Source organism: Phoenix dactylifera, unplaced genomic scaffold, assembly GCF_009389715.1.
Source record: "Phoenix dactylifera cultivar Barhee BC4 unplaced genomic scaffold, palm_55x_up_171113_PBpolish2nd_filt_p 000092F, whole genome shotgun sequence".
NCBI lineage: Eukaryota > Viridiplantae > Streptophyta > Magnoliopsida > Arecales > Arecaceae > Phoenix > Phoenix dactylifera.
This window is the reverse complement of record NW_024067680.1, coordinates 1,048,233-1,067,012: the sequence shown is the minus strand read 5'-3', so window position 1 is coordinate 1,067,012 and position 18,780 is coordinate 1,048,233. Positions and strand designations below refer to the sequence as shown.

The 18,780-nt window shown below is 40.9% G+C and overlaps 2 protein-coding genes across 25 annotated transcripts in view; one reads left to right on the top strand and one right to left on the bottom strand.

Annotated features, from left to right (window-relative positions):
* Positions 1-2,715, top strand: part of LOC103717301 (putative FBD-associated F-box protein At1g61330) — a 33,723-nt gene extending 31,008 nt beyond the window's left edge. For 18 of the 23 annotated variants that reach the window (XM_039116464.1, XM_026808516.2, XM_039116450.1 and 15 more), the window contains 3 exons: positions 513-1,474; positions 1,562-1,717; positions 2,214-2,715. In XM_039116464.1, coding sequence (XP_038972392.1) covers positions 560-1,474; positions 1,562-1,717; positions 2,214-2,546 — 1,404 coding nt within the window. In that variant the 5' untranslated portion in view covers positions 513-559 and the 3' untranslated portion in view covers positions 2,547-2,715. The other 5 variants (XM_026808524.2, XM_039116454.1, XM_017845223.3 and 2 more) reach the window with 3 other exon arrangements.
* A 6,320-nt stretch (positions 2,716-9,035) lies between these two features.
* LOC103717302 (probable galacturonosyltransferase 10) lies at positions 9,036-16,546 on the bottom strand. Of its 2 annotated transcripts, none has more exons than XM_039116443.1 (3): positions 16,054-16,546; positions 10,104-12,056; positions 9,036-9,204 (listed from the first exon to the last, which is right to left on the bottom strand). In XM_039116443.1, the coding sequence occupies exons 1-2, from the start codon at positions 16,207-16,209 to the stop codon at positions 10,614-10,616; spliced, it is 1,599 nt and encodes a 532-aa protein (XP_038972371.1). In that variant the 5' UTR covers positions 16,210-16,546; the 3' UTR covers positions 9,036-9,204; positions 10,104-10,613. The 2 variants fall into 2 exon arrangements, with proteins under 2 accessions (XP_038972371.1, XP_038972372.1); XM_039116444.1 differs by having other exon boundaries at positions 10,104-12,066; positions 16,054-16,536.
* Between the last annotated feature and the right edge of the window lie 2,234 nt (positions 16,547-18,780).

The following is an 18,780-nucleotide window of genomic DNA, read 5'->3' as shown; positions in this document are numbered from 1 at the left end:
GTTCTTATGTATCTTTATATGTAGCATCAGTGTCAACATATCAGTTTCTTTCGGAGCATATCAATCATGGTTCAATATAAAGGCAATCTCATGTGAAATAAGACTAATAAGATGTAAGGCATAATCATTTTAGCTCCTTACCTTCATGAAGATCAGCAGCAGAGGTAACAACATAGAACTTACCGCTATACTCACAGCCTTTGTTCCAAGGTTATTTTTAGTTAAGAGGAATATGAACTTAAAGTCTATTTATCATTTGAATTGGTGCATGGATATTTCTGATCCTTAGATAACAAAAATGTTGTGGCTCTTCCACAAGACATAATGCATATAGTTGTGAAAACTGTAGGAAAATCTATTTTACATTCTTCTAAAAATTTGCCTAAGTAGTTACATTTATAATTTGCAGTATAGACCACACAACCTGCACTGTCTTGTTAATGTAAAAGGTATCACAACTTCAATGGCTCTATTTTGAAACTACTGAAGATTAACAAATTGTCTTCTTACAGCCTAATCCAGATTTCTGTTTTGGTTAAGCTGATACTCATTGAGAACAATGGAAGAGACACCCCAAATAGACAGGATCAGCCAATTACCAGACATTCTTCGCCTCCATATCCTGTCTCTGCTTCCACGGCGATATGCCATAAGGACTGGTGTCCTTTCAAATCAATGGAAAGACTTGTGGAAGCACCGGTTCCCTGGGTCCATCAGTTTAGATTTTTCTGAAAAATGTTCAGGTGGTTTAGAACCTGATGATCTTGCTGCACATGTCAGATCGATCTTCCTGAAGTATCACTGCTGGAGGATCGACTCATTTCACCTCTCGTTGTTCGTGTTTGACCACCTTCAGGAGTCCGTAACAAGCTGGATCAAGCATGTGGTATCAAGAGATGTTGAAGATATCAATCTTGACTTCCATCCAGGACAATTTCTCAGGCCAGCTGACCTCCTTTTGATCTCTGAAAATAGATTCACACTCTTTGAACATTATTTCCAAGACACAAATGGCTGCGGCCCAGTGATAGCGGTCATGCGTCTGAGATGGTGCGAACTGCATCCAGATTTCAGCTTCCAAAGCTTTCGTTCTCTGGAAGTTCTTAATCTGTTCCAGGTTGATGTTACTGACAGCATAGTAGAGAGACTAGTGTCCAACTGCCCACTGTTAGAATGTTTGGAGCTAAGAGAATGCAACTTGCTGGTTTACATCGAAGTCTCGCATCCTAATTCAAGGATTAGGAGGTTGGCTATCATTGACTGTTTGAATGTTGAAGAAATTAAGATATCTGCTTCTAATCTGCAAGTATTCCACTCGCATGGCAAATTTCCAACAAAATACTTGTTCGAGAGCACACCCTCGTTAAATGATGTTATTATGACTTCGTGCATCGAAGAGCATTTGAGGAAGGCAGAAATGGTGATGGGAGATAACCATGTTGAGGTGCTGACTCTATGTAGCAGGGCACTTCAGGTACAAATTCATCTATTTCTGCATGGAGTTACCAATCCTCTTTATCTGTTTTAGATCTGATTTTCGTTTCTGTCCTTCCTCTTTTAGCATATATTTGGATCGACCAACTCCAATTTTGGTGCATTTGGAAACCTTCGAGAGCTTCAATTGGTGATGATGCAGATGACAAATGAAAATGTGATGGACATCTTCCACTTTTTCAGAGAATTCAATTTCCCTGTATTGGAGAAAATATTTATAGAGGTAAGTCAGCTATTAGTTCGACGTTAACCATATATGCCAAGTGTGGTTTCCCTTTGATTAATACAATTAAGCTTCTAGGGATTTGACTTGGTGTACAATAAATCACAGCTATTTTGTGACATTACATTTATAGTTAAAGTTTGGCAATAAGTTTATATAAAATCAGACAATAGGATGCATTAGTATTCCTGTAATGCCCATCTGCATGGTTCATAAATCCACTTCTATAAATTTGTTCCTCTACAATGTAAATTATATGGGAACGCTAACTGCATTCACAAGTCTATGAAGCACACATCAAGTATTCACTCGCATCCCTTCATCTCTAGTTAACTTGCCAATAAAGTATAGAAGGATTATTAAGTTGAATAGAGTTCTACAGGTACATCTTTTTTTATTCCTCTGTTCTCTTTGTTCATTTTTATTTCTATCATCACCATTATCATTATATTTACTTTATTATTACTAATAACCTAAAGATCTTGTGGACTCGCAGTTTCCAACAGATTTGAAGGATACTCCAGTGTTCAACTTCATGAATTTGCCCTCAGCAGTTGCACCAGAAATACATTTCAATAATCTTAAGATGGTGAAATTGACCAATTTCAAGAACTACAAGAATGAGATGATGTTAGTTCGTTTTTTTATTAAGAATGCGGTCTCCCTGGAGAACATCATCTTAGTCCTCGATCATGAAACAGATTGCAATTTTCATAGCCTTCAAAATGAGGTGTCTCTCATGCTGAGAGAGACCGGGCAGGTAATGGTGCAATTAGATGATGACGGAAGTGTGTGCCCCAAACACAGTAAAATCTACTGCAACATCTAATCAGTCTCTTAGGACTTCTCTTGTTTTGTGATAATCAGAGTGTGGAGTCCAACCATTTGAACTTGTGGATCTTCGTAACAGTTAATTTCCTATGAATCTTGAACTCTTCCTTATATTCCTGCTTTCTTTTCTGTTTTTTGCTTGCCTAATACTTGGTAACTAAGTCGTTTTTCTTCACTTCCAATCAGCTTTCCGCATGCAGCAGGTTCAAAAGCATGTCTGGTGGATCTTCCAGTTCTTTTTCAATGGAGCACTGTATTCAGTTTTTCATAACTGAGCTAATACTCTTCACACTGAACTCTCTCTCTCTCTCTCTCTCTCTCTCTCTTAGTGCTAATGAAAGGGAACAAAGACCCAATTACAATCACCGACTCCATTAGCCTCAGCTGAGACCTTTTCTCCAAAGATCCAAAGGAATATCAACTGCCCAGAAGATTGCCATCCAAGCTGACCACCTTCGATGGCCAACCAATCCTTCACTTGGTTCCTTTCACAACAAATATGGGAGATTCTTGAAACAAGTTCACTTTGTCCCCCATATCCCATAGCAGATGGTTTGCAGTTTCGATCAAGAGGCTATGGAGAATCCAACTAGTAATAGTTTGTGAATACCCCTCAGAATCTAAATCAATGTGGGAATCCAAGAGCTTGCTGCCAACTTGACACCCTCCTATGCTGTATGCTGTCCTGAGTTCAGCTCAAGCCAAACAGGCTGAGTGCATTTCTGGAGAGAGAGGGAGAGGGAGAGAGAGAGAGAGAGAGAGAGAGAGAGAGAGAGAGAGAGGAATCCCAAGAACCTGAGGCTGGGGATGGAAATGAAAAGCCTGAATTCAACTGCAAGTTGTGCAGTTTCTGGCAAGACCTGATTGTTAGCAAAAATCGTATCATTGGTAGCCTTCTGTAGCTGCCATATGACTGTCAAAGATTTCTATCAGCAATTTCCATATCCTGTGGCTTATAAAAGCTCAAATCAGTGCTCGGCACGATCCAACTTGAAAAATTCAGAAGCCCTAGCATTAGCTAGATAATAGATATGGCAATAATTCTTTGATCATTGGACACGTGAACAAAATATTATTTAGGCCTTCCTGCAGCATAGTGGCTGCCCCAAGCCTCTTTGGCTCAACAAAGCATTGCAAGGCACAAGCGACCTAAAAATAGCTATCAAAAGAAAACAAGAGATTCTTACGTTATGTTTGGTAATCAGGAATTTTAAAAAAGGAAGGGAAATTGAAATAAATTAGAAATAGAAGCCAAGAGATTGGACTCATAATTTTCATACCCTTGCCTGGATGTATAAAAAATAAAAAAAAAAGCTTGGAAAAGAAACACCAACGAAATACCAATATTTAATTTAATTAGTTATAGATTCGACTATAATCGGTTTTATATTATTTTTTAGATAGATCATTAATTTTATTTTCGAATTTTGATAATTTTATCTTTTATTTTTAATATTAATCATTTAGATTTTTGTACGATATATTTTTGTTCTCATTCACACTTTATTATTTAATATTTTGTTATTCATTATTTTTTGATTATTCTGTTTATAATGTTTATCTAAAATAGCTTTATTTTAACTATTTTCTACTTATATTGTTCTTGAACATAATATATTTTATATTTTATTTTGATCTTAGTAGTTATGTTTTATATTTCTAATTGTCTTTTTTTTTTTGGTGAAAACGGCAATTCATATAGCTTTAACGTGAATACATCCTGCCAAGTCAGAAGAAAGTAAAAAAGTACAATGAAAGCGGTAAATCAACTACGAACGACCAAAATATCTCCTCGGAATGTCGCGCAACAAAGGAGGCGACTCAATCTGCTGCCCTGTTTACCTTCCGGAACACATGTGTCCCCTGTAACTCATCCAACTCCATAACCAGCCTGCGAGTCTCACGAATAAGAGGGTGACCATCTCCATACCTATCCGCACCCAGAATCCAACCAATCACTATAGATGAGTCCCCCTCGAGGTACATCCGCTTGGCACCAAGAATCCGCCTCGCGTAGGAGATACCCTCCCAAGCTGCCCGCAGCTCTGCCCCAACTACAGTAAGTCCGATCGTACGGTGTCCCCGGCTGCAACCAGCCTGCCAAGGTGGTCTCTGATCACAAATCCCACACCTCCGGACATCCCATCCAATATCATACTGCTGTCAAAGTTTATCTTGAGATGGCCAAGGGGTGGGGGCACCCAAGAAACAAGGGCAAACCTGGGTGCTGTAGCGGTGAAGAGAGTACCCCAGATGTCTCTGACCATACCAGAAGAAAACAAAGCAGCAGATGAAATAACCTCCCTGGCCTGACGCACAGCTCTATCCACCACCATCCACGAAGATGACCTCCTATCCTCAAATAGGATCACATTTCTGTCTAAACAAATATGGTAAGCTAGGTATGCTCTCAGTATCCCTGCCTCTGCAAGACTAGGGCTCCCCAGTGAAACTCTCAGCATATGTAACAGGTCCTGTGGCGACTCCACCGAGTGGGGAAGAGGGGCTGGTGATGACCTCCAAATCTCCCGGGCCCCAGGGCACTGCAAAAGAACCTGACCAATAGTCTCCACGCTGTCCGTACATACCTCACAGCATTGAGAGATCTGCACACCACGCCTAGCTAGTACACTCCTGGTAGGTAGGCAGCCCCAGGCCACTTTCCAGATGAAGAGCGCCACCCGCGGGTGAATCCGCATCCTCCAAATCCATCCTCCTTCGATCTGCCGAGTCGGCTCTCCACTGAACAAGGTCTGAAGGTCCCTCGCACGAACCTGAGTCCGACCTGACAGCACCCATACTAACCTATCAGACTCTCCCTGGATGGGAACCGGAAGAGCCAGAACCATCTCAACCAGCTGCTCCCCAAACACCTCCCGAATCAATCCCACCCTCCAGCATCCCTCATCAGAGTCCATCAAATCTCTAACCCTACAGTCAACAACGCATCGTACATGGCCCTCATCAACGAAGACCACATACTGCCAGGCTCTATCACAAATCTAGCAGCGTGCCGAGCCGCTAAAGCCTCCCACCTTGCCAATAGGGACTGCACCCCGAGACCCCCAATCCTGGTCGGCTGACACACCACCTCCCATGCCAATAGGTGGATGCCGCCTCTACCTCCACTCCTCCCCCAGATGAAGTTCCTAAAGAGCTGCTCAAGATTCTTCAGGACCCCTACTGGAATGAGGGTGTTGGATAGCAAATAAATAGGAATCGAGGAAAGGACCGCCCGAACTAGGGTAATTCTATCCATCATCGATAGTGAATGCATCTGCCATCCCTCCAACCTCTGCCTGATGCTGAGCTCTAGGGAAGAGCAATCCGTACTGCACAGTCTCCGACCAGTAATCGGAACCCCCAGATATCTCAAAGTGCCCTCCTACTCACCTACCCATAAAATCTCCAAAGTAGAATGCCTCACCGTCTGTCTGGTCTTCGGACTGAAATAGATTGCTGACTTCGACAAATTGACCCTCTACCCTAACACTACACAATAGTCACAAAGAATTCTGCCAATGACCCTGGCATTCTGCCGAGACGACCGGGCTAGTTGTAAACAATCACCAGTGAAAAGCAAATGAGAGATCGAAGTAGCCCCCGCCACTGGCCTGTAAGCCTCCAACACTGAGTAAGTACCGCCTGTCGCAGAGCTCTGGACAAAGCATCTGCACAAATAATAAACAGCAGAGGGGATAGAGGGCATCCCTGTCGCAACCCTCCAGAGGACTCAAAAAAACCAGATGGTGTGCCATTCACCAAAATGGCAAAGGAGAGAGCCCTGACACAACCTATCACCCACTGAATCCATGTTTCATGAAAGCCAAACCCTGCAGAAACTGCTGCACAAAGTCCCATCGCATCCTGTCGTAGGCTCTCTCCATATCGAGCTTGATCCCCATCAAGCTCCTCCTCATCGAGGCTCTGCCCAAGTCAAACATGAACTCCTGGGCTATCAGCACATTATCAGAGATACACCGCCCTTCTGTAAAAGCTCCCTACTCTGGACTGATCAGCCTCGGAAGAATATCCCTCAACCTAACGGCAAGTATCTTCGTCGTGGCCTTGTACAAGGTGGTACACAGGCTAATCAGACGAAAGTGACCCGGCTTAATAGCATCCATAATCTATCTTCCTTAACCAGCATCGCACAATGCCAGCATATTATACATAGCAAATATTTATTTAATAATTGATATAGTATTATAATGCATATTGCTTGATATTTCACTTTTCTACTAAAAATAAAATTTTAGATTATATATTTATTATATTAATTATTGTTATTATATATCATAATCATCGGTATTGATTCTTTTAAAATACATTTTTTACTATTTTATACAATAAATATTATTAATTAGTTCATTGCAAAAGTTATCATCATTTCCATTTTCTGGGAATTCGATTTTCTGGGAATGACCATTTCTCCCGTGTACGAGTACCGGAACATTGGTACAGAACGGCATGTCACTTCATAAAGCTCCCACTCGAGTCCGGTCTCAGGTTTGGACCCAAAAGAGACCGATCCTCGTCACTGCTCGCTGACTATAGGAATAGCCAGAATCTGCTTAGCTAAAAACTCAGGAAATACTGCTGTGCCCATTCAGAATCTGTCCTCCATTTGGCCCTAATAAGCCACTAGCCTTCGTATTATCACCAAAGTTTTCCAAGTTAATGAAGCTTGGCATTCTTGAAAGGGGAGTAGCATTGAGCCAAGGGTCCTTTGCTACAGTAATTATATTGCCACATCCGAGAAACTGTTCCTTTGTTTCATGGCCATTGATTCTTGTTATTTTGCTAAGCCAGTTAGTTTTTATTATTATTATTAATCTTTCTTTTCATCCCATTGTTTGAATAGTGTCTGTTATATCCATTTTCATATTCAAATCTATCTGGATATGGATAGAAGTTTGAGCACTCAATTAATATCTGTGTCTGCATCCATATCCATGGAGAAAAATGAATACAGATATGGATGAAAATAAATTACTATATCAACATGCTATTAACTTGATTAACTTCCACTTAGTAATATATTTGATTATGTGATCATCAAATTTAATCGTCGGACTTGTATCCATATTGATTACCATACTTCTAGTATCTAAGTTGTAGCTGTATCCGTTTAAAACAAATATGTATATAATTTTTTTCATTGGACTAACATTTGTATTCATATCCTTATTGTCAAACAAAATAAATATGAAAATAGATATATTGATATTTAATCCATATCCGATCCAATTTCAGCCCTCTGTTAATAACTTTCATGCAACACTCAGTGCCGGCTCGAGCCTTAGGCGACTGAGGCGGTCGCCTAAGGCCCCCGGCCTAGAAAAGGCCCCCATCGGAAGATGCTGCAGCTATACAAATACTCATTCCTTTCATTCTCGTCTTCCCCCCTTCGTCTTCCACTCTTATCTTTCATCCCTTCTCTTTTTTGGTTTTGGTCTTGGTTTTCCTTCCCTCACATTACTCCTGATCCAGCTGGGCCATCGGGAAGAAAGATAGGGGGATCGGAGATGGACTTCTTGGAGGGTGGAGATTCTTTTAATTTTCTCCTCTCGGTTTCTTCTCCCCTCTTGGGTGGTAGAGAGAGAAAAGGAGCTAGAGGGAGTTGAATGGTTGCTGTGCTGTGATGTTGCAGTTGCTGCTTGGGTACTCACTTGAAGGGGAGACGGTGGGATGGGACTTTTATTTATTGGATGGAGTGAATTTCCCATAATGCCCCTACTTTCTCTTATAGAGAGGTGCAATTTTTTTATTACCTTGACAATGAAGTGGCATGAGATAACCATTTCCTATTCGGCTTTTGCTTGACATGGTAAACACTATTGTCAAGCATTATCTTAGTTAATTAATCAGTTTCATGGCCCTTCTTTTCGAACAATTACTTTTATTTACTTTCATTTAAAAATTATATTAAATTAAAAAAGTTTTTTACCTATTTTTATTAAATTTATATATCTTTATTGAAATAGTATACTTGATAGCTATCTATTTCTATATCATTTTTTTAAATATTTTATATTTATTAAAAAAAATTATTATTAAAAAAAAGAGGCCTCATTCATTAGATTTGCCTTAGGCCCCCAAATGTATTGGGCCGCCCCTGGCAACACTGATCCAATAAACCTGCTATGCCTTGTCCAAGATCAGTCCGAGCTTTCCAAAGAACTTAGCTAGCTCCAGAAACGCTGGCCTGGTGATGCAGATGGTGCTGCTCAGATGCAACGACCCTATGAACCATACTCCATGAACCAAGCTGGGAGGAGCCCAGTTCATGGATCGGTGGATCTTCCCATGGTAATGACCCACAGCACATGATAGTTATACAGGTTACTAAAAACTTAACTAATAGACTACATACAAGGGAAAGGAAGGAAACCCACTAACATATGCAAAAAGAGCTCCCACTGCAGTAGTATTTAAAAAGAACGGCAGCGAGAGAGTTCACTGACACTGATTCAGAGAGGTAAAGGGACAAGAAATTCTGCAAGGATCATTTTTATTATAATTCAGGAACAAATGACAACTAGGACGCATTACATTAGTTGTCTCTTACAAAACAACCTTGTTAGGACTCTACTAATAAAATATATAAACTTCAGGGGTATACCCGGTCAGAACTTATCCTTCTTATTCACCTTCTCCACCAAGTAGGGGGAAGTTCTATATACACCCCCCCTATTGCTAAGGACACCCCCCCCCAAAAACCAAAAAAAAATACCCAAACTAACCTTTAGTGTAATTACCATATTGCCCTTAAAATTTTCTCATACACCCCCCCTTCCTCCTCCTCCGTTTCGTTTTGAAAAGAAAAAAAAAAAACACCCCTCAAACCCCCCTTAAACCCCTCGATCCATTTACATCGTTTAGGCGATCTTTGAAGGAGATTTAAGCCCCATTCGAAGCATGGACAAGCAACTAGTGATTTGGGACGAAGAATCGGCCGCAAAGGTACGTGTTCCACCTTGTTTCGAAATTTTTTTTTTTTCACGGTTCGTGCTCCGTTCGGCACTGGATCGCCGAACAAAAGGCTTCTGTTCGGCTGAACAGTGCCGAACAGAAGCCTTCTGTTCGGCAACCCTCAACCGAACAGATCTGTTCGGCTGCACAGTGCCGAACAGAAGGCTTCTGTCCGGCACTGTTCAGCCGAACAGAAGTCTTTTGTTCGGCGATCCAGTGCCGAACGGAGCACGAACCGTGAAAAAAAAAATTTCGGGAGAAGCCGGCGAGGTGGTTCCGGGAGAAGCCGGCGAGGTGGTCGGAGATCGGGAGAATGCCGGCGACGAGAGGGAGAAGGGGGAACGGGGGGGTTTTGGGCGTTGGCGAGGTGTTTTGGAGGGGAAGAGCAGGGTGGGGGGGGGGGGGGGGTTTGGGGGGTGTAGAGAGCAATTTAGGTGAGGGGGTGGGGAGGGTGGGGGGTAATTTAAGAAGTTTTAATTTTTTAGGGGTGTCCTTAGCAAATGGGGGGGTGTAGAGAGTATTTAATTTTTTTTTAATTTTTGGGGGGTGTCCTGAGCAATAGGGGGGGTGTATTTAGAACCACCCCCAAGTAGGCCAGGGCATAGCACTGTTTGCTTTACAAATGAAGGCTTCCTCGTGTTCTTACAGAGAACTTCCACTGCCAACAGTTCAGAAATTTGAATGTCCTCGGTTTGACACCAATCAGTCAATGCAAACAGACTTTCCAAAGGAAACACCAAATGTTGCTCAAAAAGACAAATTCTGCAGCATATTTTCTCTTTCAACTTGTTCCTAATTAAATTGTATGCCATACTAATGCATCTGCTAAGAATGGCCTGCATAACTATGTGCTTCAGATATTCCAGTAAGATGGCTTCACTGCTCCACCCCCACAGACATAAGGTGGGGCTTAACCATAAAAAATTACTGATGTCTGCATCTTGGAAGAGAATCTAGAGAGACCAACAGAATAATTTCCAAAGAAAAGAATAATTTACTCTACCGTCTCCCTCAAAAAAATTACTCAAAAACTGTGGGGCTTTGGCTGACTCTGCCCTGCAGGAATATCACCGGTCATCTTAAGGATCATTTAATGCATGAAGCACTGTTGCAACAAAGGGTGCGAGTAGTCCACGTACTTATCCCACAACCCTCTGTACTTTTCCATCCCGAGCTTTAACCATGGCTTCATGTTCCCATTGTAATGCAGCACTGCGCCGTTCCTAATTGCTGAAGGGTCCACATTGGTGTAACCCAACCCCAACACATGCCACTTGGGATCCAATGTCTCGATCAGCCCATAGAAGGCCAGCAGCCCAGGAGGTAGGGACCCAAGCTTCCAGAGGGTGTGGTCAGCATTACGCTCCTGCCAGTAGTGATATATGCCAGTCACGTTTTTATTTCGCCACTCCCTCAGATCAATCACATTCATACCAAATGCCCATCCACAAGCATCAGGATCAAAATGAGCACGGATCAGCGGGTGGGAATAGTTCAAATACTTGTGGAACCTGTGGAATGTCTCCGTGCAAGTCTCCACAGCCCCCATCACATTCCCATTGAGGTTGATTGTGAATAACTCTGTCAGATCTTTCTGGACTATTACATCATCATCAAGAAATACTACCTTCTTTAATGCTGGGAAGACTTCCGGTATGTAGAACCTGAGGTGGTTTAGCATCGATAAGTACTTTGGGTTCCTGAATTTAATTGGTATTTTACCATCCCCACCTCCAGAGAAGTAGAAGTTCTTGGTGTCCAAGTTCTGAAGCTGCTTTAGAACTGGGACATATGATGCATTAAGCCAGCTACAATCCTCAACCTTCTGTACCTCCACAGTTGCACCTCTGAAACTGTTCATCGAGAACCATGCCTTCATTGGTGGATAGTTCACCTCATCAGTGACCAGGTGGAACACAATAAGATCTGGAAGCTTGGAATTCATGGCAGTTGAATTGACCACAACTGATGCAGCAAGGATGTTGTCGGAGAAGATGCAGTAATGATAGAGGCTGTTATCTCTTAGCTTCTCCAGAGTGTGCTTTCCTTCTGAGAGTTTTCTATGCAGATTTGAGTTTTTGAACCATTCCATGGTTAGCCTGACACCAAGACAATACAGGCTTTTTGGGAGCTCTTCAGCAGCTATCTGTCCGTATTTTGTACTCTTCTCAGATTCAAACTTCATTTTCCCTTCGAGAGATTGGATTTGACCTTTCATCTTCATGATCATGGTAGCACTGTCATAGTTGAACTGTTGGGCTTGGTAGAGCAGTAGAGCCATGTCATGTATTGCTGTTTCTACTTCTGAAGTTAATGGGGTTACCCCAGCGGCAGCCCTGGATAGGAGAACTTGCAAGTAGCGTATCTGGGAACTAAGTTGTGTTGCAAACTGGAGATTTTTGTTTTCTTTAGAGATGACAACAAAAGCCTTTGCAAGAAAGATTTGGTCAACTAGTTGCCTAGTGTACGAATGAGCACTCAGCATCTCATCAGCGATGTTAATACCTTCAGTAAGGCTAGAGCGGTAAGATTTCTGCAAGACACTTGAGGAGTTCCAAGAGTAAGATCATATGAATGGATAAGTATCAAGTGGCACAGACACATCAGCTGAAAAAATGTTTAGGTTATGAATTACTATATGGATATAATATGTTATAGAAAATGTCCCAGAAAAGATGTAAAATTTCAACCTTGAGATAACCATTCCTATTCTGGAAATGTGCAGCGTCCAGAATCATATATGAAAAGAACTATTTAGCAGGATACATTATAATCCCGAGAATTCCATACGCATGAGAAGATATACGTGCATGGTATATGTGCATGGTACATGTGACGCATTTCTGTCACCAGAATTTCGCGTGCCCACTCTACAGAACTAAAACTTAAGTGGAAGAGCAGGCCATACAAATACATAGAGATGATTAGCTTAAGCATGACAGGGATTAGAAAAATTCATCAATTAGTTTCCAGATCTTTGAGCTGGCCATCAGAAAATAGACAATTAATTATGTAAATCATCTGGGCCAACAATATGTCAAATGCTTCAGCTTTTAGTCAGGTGGATATGGGTTGCCTTTTATGTCAACTGCCCATGACTATTGTAATGATGTAACTCACTCTTTGCAAACGTTCCTACTCCCATATCTAATAAACTTTTTCCAATAATTAAAAGACAAAAAAAATGAAAGGGAAAAATTCATTATCCACTGGCAAGGAAATGAAATCATTTCCTTCTGCTGCATGGAGGATGCTTTAGGTTGAGAAGAAGAAGAAGAAGAAAGGTTCTCTTCACATGAATATAACATTCTCATCTTCTCTTTAATGTTGATCTAAATTCCTTTGTCCATTAAATTGTTTGATGGTTTTGCATTTTTTTAAAAAAAGATAACATGCAATACCTAAATCTCAGACTCGTGTTGGATATCAGAAGACAACCTGATTAAGATGGACTCTGATAACTTCCGAAAATAGTCTAAATTGTCATTCATATCAAATATCTAAACCAGAGTGTCAACTATGGTTTATGGAAGCCTAAAGCACCATTTTACCAAAAAATATTAAAAATGATCAGAACCTAGTTCTTCCATTTAATTGTAGATGATATATCCACATATACGTACACACACACATATAAATATTAAAAAAATAAAGGTCAAGAATAAGAATATTCTTTAAACTATGAGGGTGTCTACATACAACTGCAAAACATTCAGTACGATAGCTGCTTACAATCTGTGTATCTTAAGTTGCCCAACTAGTTTTGTTTTCACTACATGGGACAGCTCATCAATCTATGCTCCATCACGCCTTAGGAAGTCCGTATAACTAGCTCTCAACAAGATGTCAACCCTCAAGAACCACCTAAAACCTGGAAAAAGTCTAAACTAGGAGAGAAAAGGAAGCTTTTGCATAAAAGACGCATTCATTTTTGAGGAAGAAATAATAAGCCAAATAGCCAAAGGCTACCTTACAATCTTTGCATCTTCTGGTGAGATGCTAGCTTTGGATGCTATAAACCAATGACACAACATCTGGCTTCAATAAATTGTATGGGAACAAGTGCACCAAATTGAAACTCCCCAAGGAAAATACCTATGCTGATTGACTATAGACAACATCTCAAGGTAAAAAGGGTATTGATTTTTGAAATATAATAAGTCAAGAACATTCTAAGAAAAATAATCTAAAATTCAACTGAATTGTCAGCAATATCATAACCATAACTGTTATCATTATCGGTGCACCTTAGATAATTTTAATAGGCCATCTTCTACAATTCTACCTCAATTCTTCTTATCAAGGGTCATTAAGCGTTTTTTTTTTGGTCAAAGGGTCATTAAGCTTTTAATTTTGCCCTTTTACAAATTATTCTTTCCCCAATAAGACAATCCAAGATGCTCTTCAGTTTGGAGTCTTGATTGAGTTATAAACACTTCATCCCTAATTACAACAACTCTAACATCCTTATCTTATCAACAAATGTCATATTATGAATGCAGGTTCACCTTAGTGTCCTCATCCACAGTTTCATCTTATATGCATCCTTTTTTCCTCCTTGTTTTCCAACTATCAAAATGTATATTACACATTTTTACTATTGTCTTCAAAATTTAAAGCATGGAATGCAATGACTAAGTAATGCACTAATGCAAATTTCAATTTCATCAATGCCACCTTTCTAGTAATATAAATATCCTATCCAACACCAGTTATTATATTTATCTGAGGCAAGCTTCTTGCAATCAAAATTAAATAAAACCTTCACACCTATGTGAGTAAATTTGCATTATAAATGTTCTATTGTTGACTACCGAACAAACTTCACTTTCAATTTCATCTGCATTAATGCCTTTGCACCTCAGAGTTGTCAGCTCAACTGGTCCACTGTAAGACTTTCCCAGCTTTTAACCTTCCATGCACCATGACAGAGAACAATTATACCTGACTGCCATCACACTGGAACAGCAACAGCTGGTCCGTCTCCATCCCGAACACTTCTAGTCTCCTGGAAGTTCCCTCCAACTAATGCCCGCACCTGTTATCACTTTGATGGCACTATTTATGCCAATGGGAATGTGTTACCTGTTTTATCCTATTTCCACAGCACAGTTCTCTGCACCAGGAGCTGTCACCCTAACTCCTGCACAGTCTCTACCCAGAGCTTCGAGTTAATTAGAAGGAAGTGTTAGTTGCTCGGAACTATGTCCATGCTAATAACATCTGGCTGTAGGATAATTATCTAACTATCATAACATGGATTAGTGGTGATTTCTTAGGAGTGGAGGTGTACAGAATGCAGAATGCTGGACATTTAAGAACTCACCAATGTGATCGAGACATTCGAAGCTTCCCATAAGGCAAACTAACTGGTCTGGTTAGCTGGCCAGGAGGCCTCCAAATCTAACAATATTAGATATGTGGTTACCCAATCTGGCTCATGGATCTCATAAAAACTAAAAGACAGGTGGTTGTTTCTTTAAGGGTCGCTAATGATCCCTGGCCTCCCTAATTACCCAAAGCGGATAGGGAAGAAAACAACAGATGTTAATCTTCCATATTGCTACTGCACCTTGAAGCGTGAGATGATACTGCTTTATTAGGTACTTCAATAGCTTAATGCTAGCAATTTATATGGCCAATTATATGTTTCAAGCTTATACACCAGTAAATTGAGATCCAACAATAAAGAGCTTAAGCTTTCTAATAAAATTTCTTTCCATGTTACAAGAAGAACTAATTTTGTGGTCATTTAAACAGCTCATCACCATGGGGGAGGGAACCTAAAGTCTACAAATCACATTTCACAGCTCAAAAGGATTAAGATGGTCAACGAAGCAGCCATCGAATAAATATATTTCAGCTCAATCTCAAAAAATTTCTTTTCATTTAACATTTTAAATAACAAAAACTTCCTTTTTATTTGCATAATGGAGGACATGGAAGAAGTTACGCTAGATAGATACAGGTTCTTTTGGCGTTGAACGCTGGTACAGGGTCTTAAGTTTTTGGATCCCCCAAGATTACAAGAATGTATTTTATGAAGATTTGGAGCTTATATTGATAATAAAACAAATTGCCTCAATACATTTGCTATTAACTGAAAATAATCAAGAGAAGAATCCAGACAAACTCGCAGAACATCTAAAAGTACTGATTATGCCAAGCACATGACCTCTTAGTCTAAATTTGGCCAATACATGTGCTGTTTTCAGAGTCGTAATATCAGAAAAAAGTTCCAAGAACCTAAATCAAACTGCATTACTAATCCGCCCCAGTAAAGATTTGTTTAAAAAGAAAAAGCACTCAAGCACAGCATCTCCTGAGTTCTCATAGGATCAATGTCGCTAAATAGCTTCCAAAAACCAAGCACCGGCGTTGCATGATCGAAAATTAAAACTTTGAGTATCCCATACGGAAATAAGTAAAAACAGACAACAAAATGTGCACGTTTCTTCCGAAAGTCAAAAGGAATCAACTTGACGATGGGTTACGCATGGAGATCAAGATCAAAGTAGAAAAGGTCTGACCTGGAGGATCGAAGGCACCGATCTCGGCTGCTTCTCGCGGCTGAGCACAATAAGGAACAAGAAAACACTCAGACCCCCCACCACCAGCCATGCCCACCTCTTCGAGGCCCACCGCCTCCTCGCCGGCCGCCGGAGATCGAAGGACCTCTTCCTCATACCTCCTCAGGGCCACCGACAGCCGATCCGATCCCAAGCAACGCCCACTCCAACGGAGCGCATATCCATCCCCGAGAAGAACCCCAAATCCCGCTGCCCGCCGGCCAACGGGACCACAGAAGGAAGACAGGGGGATCGAGCACAGACACCTGCGGGATGGAATCCCTCGAGAGGTCAGGGGGAGAGGGAGGTCCTTTTGGGTCCGATCTCCTCGAGGGCTAGGGTTCGGATCGGCGTCGCTTCTTCTTCTCCTTCGTCTTAATAAGAGAAGGCTGTGAGCTCGACGGAAGAAGACAGTCGCGAGGCTCGCTGGCTTCTACTAAAGCCGGCGTTCAGTTAAACGAGATCGCAACGCAGATCTCACTTTTGTCTGGAGCCGGAAAACGGGAACCGATTTCCCACAAATAAATAAATAAATAATAGAAAGATAGGATTCCCGTTTCCCCGGGGGAAACGAACATTCCCACAACCGCACACAGACCGGATCCACAAACTAAAAGGGAGAAAAAAAAGGGGGAAAAATCACAAATTTGAATCATGGCTAACGAGAGACAACCTCAAGCACATGGAACTCCCGAGTTTATGTCATATTTTTAGATAGAACATTGTACGTGTAATGCAAATGGCTGAGAAGAGAGAGAGAGAGAGAGAGAGAGAGAGGTGTTTCCAAGTTTTTCACCTTTTGAGTGTTTTCAGGAAATAAAGGTAGAAGAAAAGAAACAAAAAAATAGTTCAATTTGAAATGGAACTGTTGCATCAAAGCAATCTCTAACATACTTATACGTGAATGCACCAACTACACAGCTTAACCACCTTATGCTTGATCAATGCTGTCAAGAAGCTTCACCAATGTTCACCTGATAATAATGGCTTTCATCATACTATAAATCAAAGATGCACTTATAAGAGAAGGGAAATCCTTGTGCATCGCCCATTCAAATCAAAGGTGATGAGATGATTAACAATTATTCAGCATATGATACTCAAGTTCTCAAGGAGTGGAGGTCCAGAAATCAGCTTGTTCATTATGTTACCAATGAATTTCAGCTCCTCGAGGATTGATGTTTTCGAGCGAACCAAAACAAATGGAACCATGGGAATTGATACTACTTTGATTCAATTTCAGCACGGCTAATTATCTACAAGACTAGAAGGCAATTGGTGGAGTTCTCTTTATGGATCACAATCGCATAAACTGAGAACAAGCTCCTCACCCACTGCAAGTTTTCATAGTGAAACGGACCAGAAAGCTTCGAATTTTGGAGCTTTCATAAGGAAAGAAGAGCCTGTCGATAAAGGGAACAAAGTCTCCAGTTATCTTCCATGCACTCATGGTGAAATCCAAGTTACGGATGGATGCCAGCCACAGCCTTCTCCATCTCTTCGATAGAAAGCTGGTCCTGCACATGTCATCCGTCTGCAAGAAAGACAGAAATCTAATGTCTGGAAATCTGGGGATCCTATCACCACAGAAATCTAATGCCTGCCCACTTGTGTGTTTTAAGAGCTGCTTAAGCATCCTTGCACTTCCTTCTTGTCCTTCATTTGGAATCTCAGCCATTGCATATGTAACCTATTACTGTAAATAGACAAGAAATGTTTCAGAAATCTGTCAAAGTTTATAAGAACGGATGTAAAGAGTCCTTAATGGTTTAAAATACCATTTCATCAGAAGTTCCATTTCAGCACAAGAGGAGAAAAGTAAAGATGGTGGTTGTGATGATGATCACAACAAGAACAGATGAAATACCATGACAGGAGTGGGATGTCTTCCCTCTGGGGTCTCTTCCATTATGAAAATACACTAGGAACAAAATTCTCTCTCTTTTTTGCGTTTTTTTCCTTTTGTTGATAGAGAGAAGATGCTAGTGACAGAAATAATTAATATAAAGGGAAAAATATGAATTAGTAATTATTTCTTCTACAGGCCAGGAAAGAAACTGTGTGGGAATAATGGGAGAGAATTAGTGGATAGTTGCAGGAGACTTATGAGTTCCCTTTCTCCCTTGTTGCAACGGATTCCACAGGGAGATGTGATGTAAGTCTTGCTTTCATTCTCCTCTTCACTCCCTTCTCACTCCTGTAAATTTCTCTTCTAAGCTTCGATAGAAAGGGAGAAGTGTCTCACTTCCTCCATATTTACATCCAGGAAAAAATATATTACAGGAGAAAGAGAGAGCTTCGTAGATCCGAGAAAGGATGTGAACAAACAGAGAGTGCAGTTTCTAAGATACTACATCCAGCGCTTGGATCAAAAGGAAGAAGGAAAAAAAAAGGATACCGTCATGGGAAATAGAGAATTATAGAATTAGAGTGAATTCCTTCTCTTCATTTGGGTTCTCAATCAGCTTAAATTAGCGAAACGAAAATGTGGTTGTTATAAAGCCGAAAGGAGGCAACAAAAAGCTAGGTTGATGTCCTGACAACAATGGAGGCGAGGAGAAAATCCAAAATGCCGGACGCCAAGGCCGCAAGGAATAAAGTTGGAGCTGACGTCCTACTTGTTAGCTCCAGCTGGATATTCTCAACCACACTGCCAATGTTGAAAGTGAATAAATAGAAATCCAGGAG